This window comes from Nothoprocta perdicaria, unplaced genomic scaffold (assembly GCF_003342845.1).
Source record: "Nothoprocta perdicaria isolate Ctin4 unplaced genomic scaffold, notPer1 scaffold_22, whole genome shotgun sequence".
NCBI classification, from domain to species: Eukaryota; Metazoa; Chordata; class Aves; order Tinamiformes; family Tinamidae; genus Nothoprocta; species Nothoprocta perdicaria.
In genome coordinates this window covers 1,317,574-1,330,189 of record NW_020455415.1, presented here as the reverse complement: position 1 = coordinate 1,330,189, position 12,616 = coordinate 1,317,574, and the positions used below count along the sequence as shown (strand labels likewise).

The 12,616-nt window shown below is 52.3% G+C and overlaps 1 protein-coding gene across 1 annotated transcript in view; it reads left to right on the top strand.

The window, feature by feature from the left end:
* Window positions 1–61: 61 nt before the first annotated feature.
* Window positions 62–12,616, top strand: part of HS6ST2 (heparan sulfate 6-O-sulfotransferase 2) — a 97,173-nt gene continuing 84,618 nt past the window's right edge. Inside the window, exon 1 of the mRNA XM_026039108.1 lies at window positions 62–588. Coding sequence (XP_025894893.1) covers window positions 62–588 — 527 coding nt within the window. The remainder of the gene's footprint in view (window positions 589–12,616) is intronic.

Genomic DNA, 12,616 nt, shown 5'->3' with positions numbered 1-12,616 from the left:
GGGGAGGGGGGGGGGCGATGCGCGGCGCTCCGCGGCGGCCGCCCCCGCCAGCACGGCCGCCATGGAGGAGCGCTCGCACCGGGCGCTGCTGGCGCTCGTGCTGCTGCTGCTCTTCGCCGTGATCGTGCTGCAGTACGTGTGCCCGGGCACCGAGTGCCGCCTGCTGCGGCTCCGCGCGCTCAGCCCCGCCGCCGCCGCCGCCGGCGCGGGGGGGGACCCGTACGGCGCCGAGGACGAGACGCCGCCGCGCTTCGTGCCGCGCTTCAACTTCTCGGCGCGCGACCTGCTGCGCCGCGTCGACTTCAACATCAAGGGCGACGACCTGATCGTGTTCCTGCACATCCAGAAAACGGGCGGCACCACCTTCGGCCGCCACCTCGTGCGCAACATCCAGCTGGAGCAGCCGTGCGAGTGCCGCGCCGGGCAGAAGAAGTGCACGTGCCTGCGGCCCGGCAAGCGCGAGACGTGGCTCTTCTCGCGCTTCTCCACGGGCTGGAGCTGCGGGCTCCACGCCGACTGGACCGAGCTCACCAACTGCGTGCCCGCGCTCGTGGACGGCAAGAGGGAGCTGCGCCCGCGGCCCTCCAGGTGAGGCTGCCGCGGGGGTCCCGGTCGGGAGTAACGGGGCGCCCCGCGTGGGGAGTAACGGGGCGTCCGCGCCCTTCGCGCTCCGTGTCCCGGCACGTCCTTGTCCCCCGGCCGGCTCTGTGCCCGGCAGCCCCCGGGGACTCCCTGTGTCCCCCCGCCCCAGGCTCTCCCACCCATCCCTGAAGCCTTCCCGGTGCCCCCTCGGGTCCTTCTCCCCGCTCCCCCCGGCTTTGTGCCCAGGTCCCCCGGGACCCCCCGGCGTCTTCACCAGGCCAGCAGCTCCCCCGGGAGCCTTTCCCGTCCCCGCTGCAGGATCCCCCAGCCCCCGGGCTCGCTCCGGTGCCCCCCGGCGCCGCAGCCCCGCGGGGAGCCCCGCGCGGCTCCCTCCCTGCCGCGCTCCGGGCGCTGCGGCACAGCCGCACATGGAGCCAGTCCCGGCGCCGGGAGAGCGGCAGGACGGGCAGAGAACCCCTCGCACCGCCCCGGTTCATTCCCGCCAGAGAGGCCGCTCCGGCCCCGGCCGACACCGGGCCGGTACCCGGTGCCGCGAGTGCCACTGGCCCCGGGCTGCCGAGCGAGGCACAACCGGCCGCCTCTGTGCCGCACACCGGGCATTTAGACACTATCCCACGGGCTGCCGCTTTACAGGGATGTCTGGGAGCTGCCCACGGAGGCAGGACCGGGGTGGCAGCCTCTGGTCGCCAGCAGCCCGGAGCCCCTCGCACGGTGATGCACAAACGGGCCACGTTGTTCGTGGAAACCGGGGCCCCAGCCTGCCCCAAACCTGCCCCGGGATTTTCCGTCTCTGGCAAATCCCTCTTTGTGCCGCCGTGCACCTCCTGCACACGCCGAAAATAAACAGTTTGGGAGCATTTGGGAGCCACAGCAGTTTGTTGTATGTGAAACACGGCTTGTGCAAATGTTAGTCTTACAGAGGTGACTCTTTCCGCTGTTACCTGCAAATATTTGCATTGTCCTTCAGCCCTAACCTTGTTTATTTGGAGTTTGCGCCCTGAATTTTGGGGGCACCGGCCGCTCTTTCCGTGCCTGCGGAAGCTGATGAGCCTGGACCGTTGTCGGTTGTTGTCTAAGTGCCCTTGAAAAGCGCAGCCGGTTCCTCCGGAGCGGCGAGGATCCGCAAGCCAAGAGCCCTGGGAGCRCTTTGGTTACAGCATCGCTCCGGCTGGAGCTCGGCCACGGCCGTGGTGCAGCCGGAGCGCGGAGCAGCTCGGGGATTTCACCCGCCTTCTGCGTTACTTGGAGAAATGAGAAACTCGGATTTGCTCCTATTGTGCCATTAGACTAACGGCAGGTCCCCTTCCGAGGAGGGCCTGTTGTGTTTCATGCTATCTGAAGCCGAGTCTGAGCGCGGATTCTCTTGAAATAGAATGCAGTTTCTTTCTAGAATTTCTTTTAGATAGTGTGACACTACACTGCCATCTAGTAGAAAAATGGTTAGTGTCATTATCTGCCTGCGCCCAAGATGAAGCRCTCGGTGACACTTGTCTATTGTCATTCTTGCTCTTTTGTTTTCCTTTGCTGCTTTAAAATTTAATTGCCTTATTTTTGTGATGCTGCAAATGTCAGGAACTAATTCCTTGCCCTCGGGGTCCATTAACATCTGGGTTTCAGGCTTCCGACCCCCCTGGGCTGTCTGTAGTTGTGGAGTTTATTTTACCTGTCCTATAAATGTGCCATTTGTCAGCAGAAACGGCAGCGCAGAACGAGCACAGCTTTGGTGAGAGCTCCTGCCCATCTTCCTTTCTCTTCCCCTGGAGATGGGCCCGGTTTGCAGAGCTGTAATTTGGGACWCGGATTCCTGTCCCTTCCCAAAGACAGGTCAGTCTGTGCTCAGGCTTCATCCTGCCCTCCGGGATAGAGGAGAGCCCTTGTCCTGGAGCAGCACCCAAGGAACAAGGCAACTGCAGGCCTGAAAATGAGTTTTTGCTTTATTTTTCCCCCTTCCTATTGGATTACTGAGCCTGCTTTTCTTCTGTGTCAGATGGAAGTGGTACCTGCACCTGCTCAGGAGCTCAAAGCTGTGGTTCCTCTTCCAGCAAAGCCAGGAACATCATCAGGAGTGACTTCCAAGAGGTCTCTAGGCCCCGGGACTGAGGTTGGAAGAGGGGCACGGAAGCGGAGCTGTGATGCTCTTGCATTGGCTAGAGGTCTATTCTCTAAAAGGCTCTGAAATGATGTTATATTTTTAATAACCTAATTACACAGCTTGCTTAAAAGCTACAGTTATTCTCCCAAATAATGCCTTGACAAGCAATTATTTGGACTGTGACTTCTGAATGTTTAAAAATACAGGAGGAGAAGAGAGTTTTGAAACGAACAATAGTCCCTTCAAGTCTTCCCACCCATTGTGATGTCTCGCATTTAATTTTATTTTGCGTTCTTGATTTAGCAGTGTTCAGCTGACAACTAGTTAATTAGCACTTATTCCTGGCGCCTGCCTGAGCACCTTTGGGGCAGATACAAGCTTTGTGAAGAGGGGCACGAGGTGCAGAGGGGCAAGAAGAGGTTTTGGGTCAGGTCGAGCTGCATCGGGGACATGAGGAGCGGGTTCGGTCGGGAGCAGATGGCCTGCGATGCTTCCCCAAGGGAATCTTGGCTCTGCGAAGTGGGAATAAATCTTGTGTTTATGGGATGGGCAGCCRCGTCTGCAGCGCTGCAGCTGGGCTCAGCACTGTTTGCTCCCATGTTTTAAGCGCTTGCGGCTTAAGGCCAAGCAGGGGATGGTCCTGCTGGTGCTGTGCCCTATTGGGGCTCCATCCTGTAGGTGGAGGGAAGGGAGCAGCACCAACACGGGGCACCTGGAAGTCTCTGGATAGGGAAGGGGGAAGGTGCAGGCGCCGCTGGTGCTGGATTTGCTCTGGATTTGCTGCTTGGGAATTGGGGGTGGAAGGGAGGAGGTTGGTGTCYGCCGCTTGGCACCAGCGGTGAGAAAGGAGAAATGTGCCTTTCTTAGCCGTGAGTGACTGATGGGCTCGCTTGATTGATTGTGGAAACCTCAAAGCTTTTGGCACCGCAAACCGAAGCAGCATCCAAAGTGACTGTGTGAGAGGGTCTGAGAACTGAGATTTCACTCGGCTCCAGCTAATTGTTATGGGAAGTATCCACCAAACTTGTCTATAGCAATAAATCCAATGGCACTGCTGCAAGAAACAAAAGGGCTTGGGGCTAGGCTGAAAAGTGTTAGGAGACATGGGAGCAAATACAGATACCTGGGAGCCTGAGATGCCTGTCATAGGGTGTGAGATGGGGCGGGTGGTCAGGCTGGGCCACGGTCCCTTGTGGACAATGTTATGGGAAAGACGGGTTGTCCTTTGAGAGGAGAACAAGTCTTCAGAGCTGCATCCGGAGCCAGGAGTTCTAAGACTGGAAGAAACTTTACACTGCTGGTGCAAACGTGTTGGACCAGGAACAGCTTAAGTAGTTCCTGGGTTCTTGGGAAGGTTGATGCATCTCTGAGTTTTCCTGTTTCCGTGTCCTGTTGTGCTTGGCACCTATTGTATGGCAGAAAATGGGGTAATGCTGCCAGACAGACAGAAATTATTCTGAAGGTCTTGACTGCAAGGGAGGAGAGAGGCTTTCACCGCAACAGAAAAACTGGCACCTTATTGAGGACCTTGGTTCCCCCTGGTGCTGTGTTACCCCAGGTGCACTTTGGGGAAGGGGTGAGTGCTGTAAATCACTGCCGTGTCTTCTGCTGCTTTACAAGGGGTTTCACAGAGCCCCGAGGCCTGGGGTTGATCATCAAGGACAGCCTCCTTGCAGCTTCATCAGGCAGCGGCCCCTTGGAAGTCTCTGGGTGCTGATGGTGCAGAAACTGCTCCCAGGGAGGCGGCTTCGAGCGCCGGAGCTCGCGGGGCGCCGGAACTCGCTCCCTAGATCCGCGTCCGCTGAGCTCTGCCAGCGGCTCCGCTCCGGCTGCCTTACGTGTGATTTAGTGGTTACCCCTTAGCTGCTGCCTTGGGGAGTGCAGGGCTGAAAACGAGCAAGAGGAAAGGGGGCCGGTGTGCACCCAGCCACGGGGTGGGCGCTCGGGGCATCCCGGGCCTGGAAAAAAAAATTCCTGGTGTCTCCATGCGGGAATGTACGTGGGGTCCCCCAGCACTAGCAAGGCTGACTTGTCCTCAGGAGGAGAGGTTTCCATCGAGCRGATATGGGCACCTGCACTGGCTCGGAGGGTGCCCGCCTGCCCTTGAGACGCTCCTGCCCGCCGCTGCCCCGGGAAGGCTCCTCCGACGGCCGCGGCACCGGGAACGAGCGGAGCGCCGCGGACCCAGCGCCGCCGCTCCGGCTATCAGCGGGATTCGCTAATGACCCTGCTCATTTCGGCTGGGTGGCTGCTGTGGCTGCAAGATAAGGCACCGATAGCGCAATGAATATTATACCAAGTGAGCCGCTAATGTGTTTGCGGCAGCAAGAATCGCCCTGTCTGGCTCCTGCTCAGATACCAGCCCGATGCTGTGGAGCTGGCATCTGTGGACCAGCCTGCCGTGGCAGGGTTTTGTTTTCAAAAGAACAAGTAGTTCCTTATTGTAATCCCATTACGGGGCCTGACCTTGAAGATTTTGATGATATCCTTCGGGTTTTTAAAGTTTGGACTGTGTGAGTTGTAAGGGGTTCTGCACAGGCATTGCTGGGTTTGCAAATAAAGCAGGGCACTTTGTCAGGGACGTCTTAATGGGATTAAAAATAATTTTCTGTCTTAGATATCTTCAGTTCTTCTCTACATCTTTAATATAGTACAARTCAACTTTTAATTATTTAAAAATATATATTTCCTACAACCTTTTATCGTAATTTCTGTGTACTTTTGTGCTCKGATAAAGCAGAGACACTAGGTATTGAAAAATAAATTCTAGCCTAGAGCAAGAAAGAAGGCACAGATGTAATTTCTTGTACTGTTTATCCTACTTATTATCCAGGTTGGTCCTCCCTAAAGAATAGGGTAGGAATAGGAGCCCCCATGGCGCAGTGCTGCTGCGCTAGGACACGGTAATGTTCTTATTGAAAAGGTGCKTTTCTGTTTTGGGGGCAGTTTAGGAGGAATGTGTAAATGTGTAGATATTAAGATGAAACTGTTAATTAAAATAGACACCTTCTACGTTGCGATTCACACGCACAACTTTATAACCTTTGACACAGCTTATCAAATGTGTGCTTGGAACTCGAAYATTGCCTATAGTTTTTTTTATTAAAAGGCATTTTTTAAGTTTAATGAGTTGAGCATCAGCTCTAAGGTATCTTAACTGAGATTAATTTGTCCCTCATTTATTTAATCGGAATTGTCAGGAATCTTGTTCTGTGCTGATGTAAATGTCAGCAAAAAGGACTTATTAGTAGATTTGATTGCTTTTTAAATTTAACAAGCGGAGATGCRCTGGCATGCCTAAGAGAATTGGCCTGTTTCTTGTGAACAGTTCAGTGCTTAATGAATCACTTCAATGTACTTTTCTGAAGGAAAGCGGAGCAATTTAAATGTGCAACGCATTGATTTACCTCAAATGGATGAGACCTCTGTGTGCAATCCTTTGCATTAATTTACTTTCTCCACAACTGTAATAATAAAGACAGCATTTCAGGACAGTAACGGCCCGAATTAGCTCACGTAGATCATTGCAACTTGCTAGAAAGTTAAGTAACGATACGTGGCCGAGAGCTGAAGCTGCGAGCGGATCTTGGCAGGGTCTTGGAAGCTGTCTGAAGGTCCAAGGGTGTCCGAGGGTGCTGTGGGACCGAGAGGCTCTGCAGTCCCTGCAAGCTTCACACAAGCACCGATTGAGTCACGGCTGCAGAAGGAGGAGAAATAAGGATTTCCAGGGTGCTGAGGGATTCTTGGCCTTCTTGCAGGGGGAAAGAGGAAATAAATCAGTTGCAATTTGATGAAACTTYAGTAGGATTTTGGCGTAGCTGAGGCCTGTTCTTTAGAAGACTGAGGAAATGACACCAAAATGCATGACTCCGGTAGCTTTGAGCACATTTAGTAGCTGTAGTAACTTTTTCTCTCCCCTCTTCCCTCCCTTTTCTCCATACGGTGCAGTCTGTGGTGCGTCCGTGCTGGCGCAGCCAGAGGCCGGAATGCTCTGTGATTCCCTGTGGAAGCGGCACCGCCGCCGCTCCGTTCCGCTCTGCAGGCACTGCAGTTGCCCTGGCACCTTTTCACCTGCCCGAGAGGGTTAATTCCCCCCTTGCCCCTTCCTCAAGCTGCCAACTCCAAGATGCAAAATGATGGAGCATCTCCGCAGGCCGCCTTCCTCCCGCTCCCAGGATGGGAATTCCTGTTGGAGCTGGAAGTGCAGGGGGGCATTTTGGGGATAAGAGGCATTTTTGGCCCTCTTATCCCTGCATTGCTGCTCCGCCGGGARCTGGCAGCGGACACGGAGTGTGGCTCGCGGCTCCTCACGGGTCTGCCGATGCTGGCGCTTGCACAGCCTGTTCCGAGACTAATAGGGCAGCGCGGAATTATTCAGGCATTATTGAAATGAATCATATTTGTGATGAGTAATAAGTAGCAGACTTTGGTATTTATGAATAATTAACACTGTAAAGTTTTTCTTAAACAGACATGAAGAAATGATTTAATCTTTACTGTGAACACTCTGTAAAATTAATGAACGATAATTGCGTTGGCTAATGTGAGACGAAGAAGCCAAAGCAACCTGTTTTTTTTGTATGTAGGTTCATATTGCTGGTATAAACAGTGAATGCATAATTCCCTCAACATGTTTTTGCTGGGTGAGACCCGTGTTTCACTTCCAGCGTTTTGTTTGTCGAGATAAGGAGCTCTTGGTAAACACCAGCTCCCTGTTGTTATTTCTATGTGCTCGCATATCTCTGGGTGGTTAATGTATACATGCATATAATGAGATAATGTTTTTGAACTGGTAGTAATTGGGATGAGCTTTTCTCCTCTTTCCCTGCTCCACCTTGTTCCTCAGCTATTCCTGCTTTTAAAGACAGAATCTGTTTAGGATATTACTTGGGTTCAGCTTTGTGCGAAATCACCGTTAATTTAGTCTTGAAAGACATTGTTAGTATTTAGAGACCTATATGTCTTAAGATCCATTAGGGATGAGATTCAAATCATGTTATGTCTTGGTTTTTGGCTGGATATGATTATCCAGCTCTGTAGGAGACAAACTTTTGGTGTGATAAAACTCAAGATCTGCAGCTGCAGGAGAGGGAATCTTGCAGCATTGAACAGTTTTGTGTATCTCAATAAAAGCATGAGGAGCACAGCGTTTCGTGAGGTCCTTGTACCAAATGCTCCTAATTTTCCATAATCAAAAGGCCTGTGAAGTTTTGGTGATCCCAGAAGCCCAAGTAGCTGGGATATCAACACTTCCTTGATTCCATTTGATGCTGGGCAGGTTAAAGCACTGTAGGTTAAAGCACTGCCAGGCTCCCTCAGATGCAGCCTGCAGTGGAACTCAACCGTGTTTGAACTGTGGGCTCCTTCAGCAAAGCACTTCCAGGGTCTGATTATTATTATTGGTTATTGGTTCAGAGCAAAGCAACTGCTCCAACTCCTCGCTAAGAAAAACAATGTTTTTCTGTCCAAACCTAGAAAACCTGTTTTTAACGTAGTTTCTCTTGAAGAGAAATTGAAGAGAGAGAGTTCTTGAGAGATCTCAATGCAGTTCATTCAATCTGTGAAGTTCTTAAGCTGTGAAGTTTGGGATAGCTGGGTGCCCGTACTGAATTTTTTCCCTTCCACTTTCTGCCCTCTTGTCCCCTGTGGGAAGCCATTCCCAGGAGGAACCCCTGGTTATCCTGGGACCGGCGACTTCCTGGGCTCGTGTCCTGCCTGAGGAAGAGCTACCAGGTAAACACCTCCCTTTCTTTGGCAGCAGCTCCCTCGTCTCGCACGGAAGGGGCCGCAGGAATCGTCCTCCCACGGCAGTCGCTGCCGGTTACTTTATCCAGGCTGGGAGTGGGTGGAGGCATCTGTCCCTGTGACGCTCCCCCGGAGTGACAGGCTTCATCCCTCCTCGATTCCTTCCCATCCTCCTGTATTTATAGGGTGGATTTTGCCGACCGCGGGCAGGGAGGAAGGGCCCTCCGCGGCTTTCGCCTTTCGAGAGGCTGCTTGGTTTTCTGCGGGGGTGTGGGATCGAATCAGTTTAGTGGCTGTGCAAAAAGAAAAAATAAGACAGAAGCGCTCAAGGAAATGTCAGACGCAACAGGATGCGTCTGCCTGATGATGGGCGGGTGACTTGCAAAAATATAAATGGCATAAATTAGGCTTTAACTCGTTTGCTTCGAGCGCGCTGCAAGTCGGCTGCTGATGAGATGTGGAGCTTTCCTGTTGACGTGGTTCCCCATAACRTTTTCTTTCTTTCCTGTACATCCTCAGCTGAAAACTTTTGATGGGTTTTGGGGGGGTTATGCAATTGCCAGTAACTTTAGACCAAATTCAGGTTCCGACCTGAATCCAAACGCGGGTCAGCCGGTGCCTTTCACAAAGTTGGTTAGTGTGTCAGGCAGCACAGGCGAAAGGGATGCAGGAGGGGCTGAGAAAAGCTGGGATTGTGCAGAGATCAACATTCATAAGAGCCTGGATTACGGCAAGATCCGGTTATTTGTAAAAAGGCGTAAGCAGCAGCTTTGCCGTGGCGGATTTGGCGGGAGTCTCCCRTGCGCCCGGCCCTTCCCAACTCCCTCCCGGCTCTGCCGCGCGGAGCGGGCGCCTGGGCACCGCGGTCTGAGGCTGGCAACTCCCTTACTGAATGTTGGAAATAAACTGGCCTTCAGAAATGGGAAATATATGCACTTTTAAAGAAGCGAAGATTCTCTTCTTGTCTGGAGGCTTTTTTTGTTGTTGTTGTTTTTTTGTTATTTTATATTCCTGAAAATTGCAGGGGGAAAAAAAAATTCTCTGTTGCTTTTCCTCATCTATAATCTGAAATCACAGGCTCCTAAAGGTGATCACTTCCTGCAGTAAATCCATATATTCTGTAAGGAGTGACACGTGGGAAGAGCAGTACTTTATGTATATTTTTTTCCTTAAGATACAAATTTAGGATTTAAATATGTTTTATCAAAATAAGTGAATTATTTATTAAACTATTATTATTATTAAAGTTTAAGGTATTTATTAAGGTATTATTAATGTGTCTTACTCCTGTCACTAGCAGATTTTTTAAGGGTATTCCTAGAGCTCCCTGGTGYATGCAGGAGGCCTGGGCGCGTCTATGGGTGTCTTGCAGCGGGAGGCGGTCTGGGTAAACCTGAGCTCTGACATCTGGTCAGAGCTGATGCTCGAGTCTAGATCTGATCCCCAAGGGAGACTGAAGGAACCTGCGAGACGAGTTGCTCTTTGAACCCCCCACGGTACTGGAGGACTTTGCTGTAGGTTTTGGCCTTGATTCAGGTTCCCTGGAAGCACTTTTAGTCTCTGGGGTCTCTCCGCTCTCCTTGCAGGAACCTCATCCTCTTGCAGACGTCTCTGCAGCAGTGACATCAGGCTGGGTGTCCCGAGGGGGTCCGGGGCGCTGGGTGTCCCGAGGGGGTCCGGGGCGCTGGGTGTCCCGAGGGGGTCCGGGGCGCTGGGTGTCCCGAGGGGGTCGGGGCGCTGGGTGTCCCGAGGGTCGGGGTGCTGGGTAGCGGGCAGTGCACAGATCCCGCTTCGCTGGGAGCACCAGCTTTGGGGTGAGACCAGCACGTCCCTAGACTTTCCCACTTGCATCTCTGTCTTTGTGCACGAGCTCTTGCACAGCAGATACTCGAGAACAGATTTTCTCGATTTGCTCAGGCGCTCCCTGCCCRCAACAAGCCCCGGGACCCTCGGCATTGACCGAAGGGTGTCCCTGCAGACACAGGGTGGCTGGAAGCCAGCGGTCACACACGTTTGCACATGGCTTGTCCATCGAGGGCTGGGGGGGTGAGCGTAGCATAGCTAATTGTTCCTGCCACGGTACAGGCCCCGCTTAATTTGYTATGGAGAGGGAAAATGGGCATCTGGGATGTGATAGGCAGTGACTGCACCTCTGCACTGCTGGGGAGCATTGCTGCTTGTGCTGGGGGTGCTGGTTTTGGGCCACCTTGCAGGGCATGAGATGCACTTTGTTCTGAAAGKGGTTGTGCTGGACTCGGAGTGCTGGGGAGGCTCCGTCCTGTGTGCCAAGGACACCACCTGCGCACAGGTAAGTGCTGCTGGAGCCTCTTGTTACTGCCTGCTGGGGATTGATTTGGCTCTTTGGAGGCAGGAGAGGGGAATGCGGGCGTTCTAGCTCGTGTGGGCAACACGCTTTTATTTTACAAGAAGTTTTTCATTTGCGGTTGAGCAGCTGAGATAAAGCACTTGGTTCTGTTGAGAGCAAAAGCACAAGCCTTGGCTTTAACGCAGGTGCCGCTGGGCTGGGATGTGCTGCAGTCACTCCTTGCATCGCTTGGCCTCCATGCGTGGCTGTGGTGCAGGAGAGCCCGGCACRGCTCGGGAAGGCTGCTCCTGAAGAGTTTGAATCTCTGCTCTAGGATGATGTCTCTGTCCCTGGCTTGGTCAAGGTGAAACCGTCCGATTTAGGAGCAGCCCTCGAGCTCTTGAGGGTCACCTGCAGCGGCYGGTTCCGCTCCATGTGTCCCCATGGGCACGGAGACTGGGGAAGACGGCTGGCAGGAAYGTCAGAAAGGCTCCCCAGCCCCTTCCCTTGTGAAGCCGGGCTGGTTTTGCTGCTTTTTGTTTCCAACACATTGATTTTCATTAAAAACCAACAGCCTGTGTGCRGGCAATGCCGCTGCCTGGGCTGGAGCAGGGTGCCGCGCTCGCTGCTTCRCTGGGGCTGGGTGAATTTTGTTGCATCTCTGCTTAAAACACTAACCAGAGGGATTTCTTTTTTTCTCTCTGTAAACAAGTTTTATTCTTTTTATTTATTTTTTTTTCCTAATGGAAATTTTCAGCTTGTCCTCCACTTAACCGCAGTTCAGGCTTTTCCAGGAAAACAAAATGAATCAGTAACACATCTGCATTTTGCTGCCTGTGTGCTTAGCTAGTCGCACCGTCTGTGGGTTTTGGTTGCATAAAGCCATTTTGCTGTCCTTACCAACCCAGTATTGCTCTCCAGAGCGGTGAGGACAGCTGGGATCACTAAAAGGCATCGGGAATAAGGTGTCCTCTGCAAACCGCCCACGTTGCTGCCTGTCCCCGTTGTCTTCATTTGCACCATGGCGTTGCTATCCCCAAGGCTTTAGCATTTGGAAATGAAGGATTTAAGAAGAGAGGGAAGTTAAACAAGGCTCCAGGGACTGGGGAGCTGCTCTTGCACAGCCTGGGAGAGCAGGAGCTGTGCCAGGGTGGATCTTGGRGACAGTGCAGGTGTGCCCATGCCGTAGCATCACTTTGAGGTCTATGTTTCAAGTCTATGTCACTGCTCTCAGATAGCTACTGGGTGCTGTTTGGCTCCCCTGCTCCTGCTCTCTGGGTTTCCCAGCACTGYCCTAGGCCTTTGCTCTTCATCCTTTCACCTTTCCCATAGATTTGGTGCTCTCCAGATTGATGCCTTGGAGCGTGGGCTTAAAAATCAAATAGCAAATGAGTGCACCRTAATGGATGTTATCCTGTAGACGTTAGATTATAGAAGTCACTCTGGTTAAGTAGAGTATYTTGTGTTGTTTTTTATCGGGACGCWTATGTTCCCCTCTAATTTTTGTGGAGAGCCATTCAGATGTTTCCCAGATTAGAGCRTAATGGAGCTGTTGGCTATAAATGTTCAGAGGAATCCATTACAAATGGTGATTTAGTGGTTAGTCACAATTACTTTGGAGCTACAGTGTCAAATTTAACACCAACCTTCAAAACCACATATTGTGAAATCCGGTCATCCTTCCTGTGAGAAGCTCCTCCAGCCTTCCAGAGAAGAAGGACATTTTGCCTCAGCATTTTGTTCCACAAGATGCAGAAGCAGGTGCTGGGAAAAGGAACCATTTTCGGAAGAAAAGCAGCAAGCACTCTTGTTTTTTCCAGTAGAGTTTTAGCCTTTTTCTCTTTTTTTTTTTTTTTTTTTTTTTTTTTTTT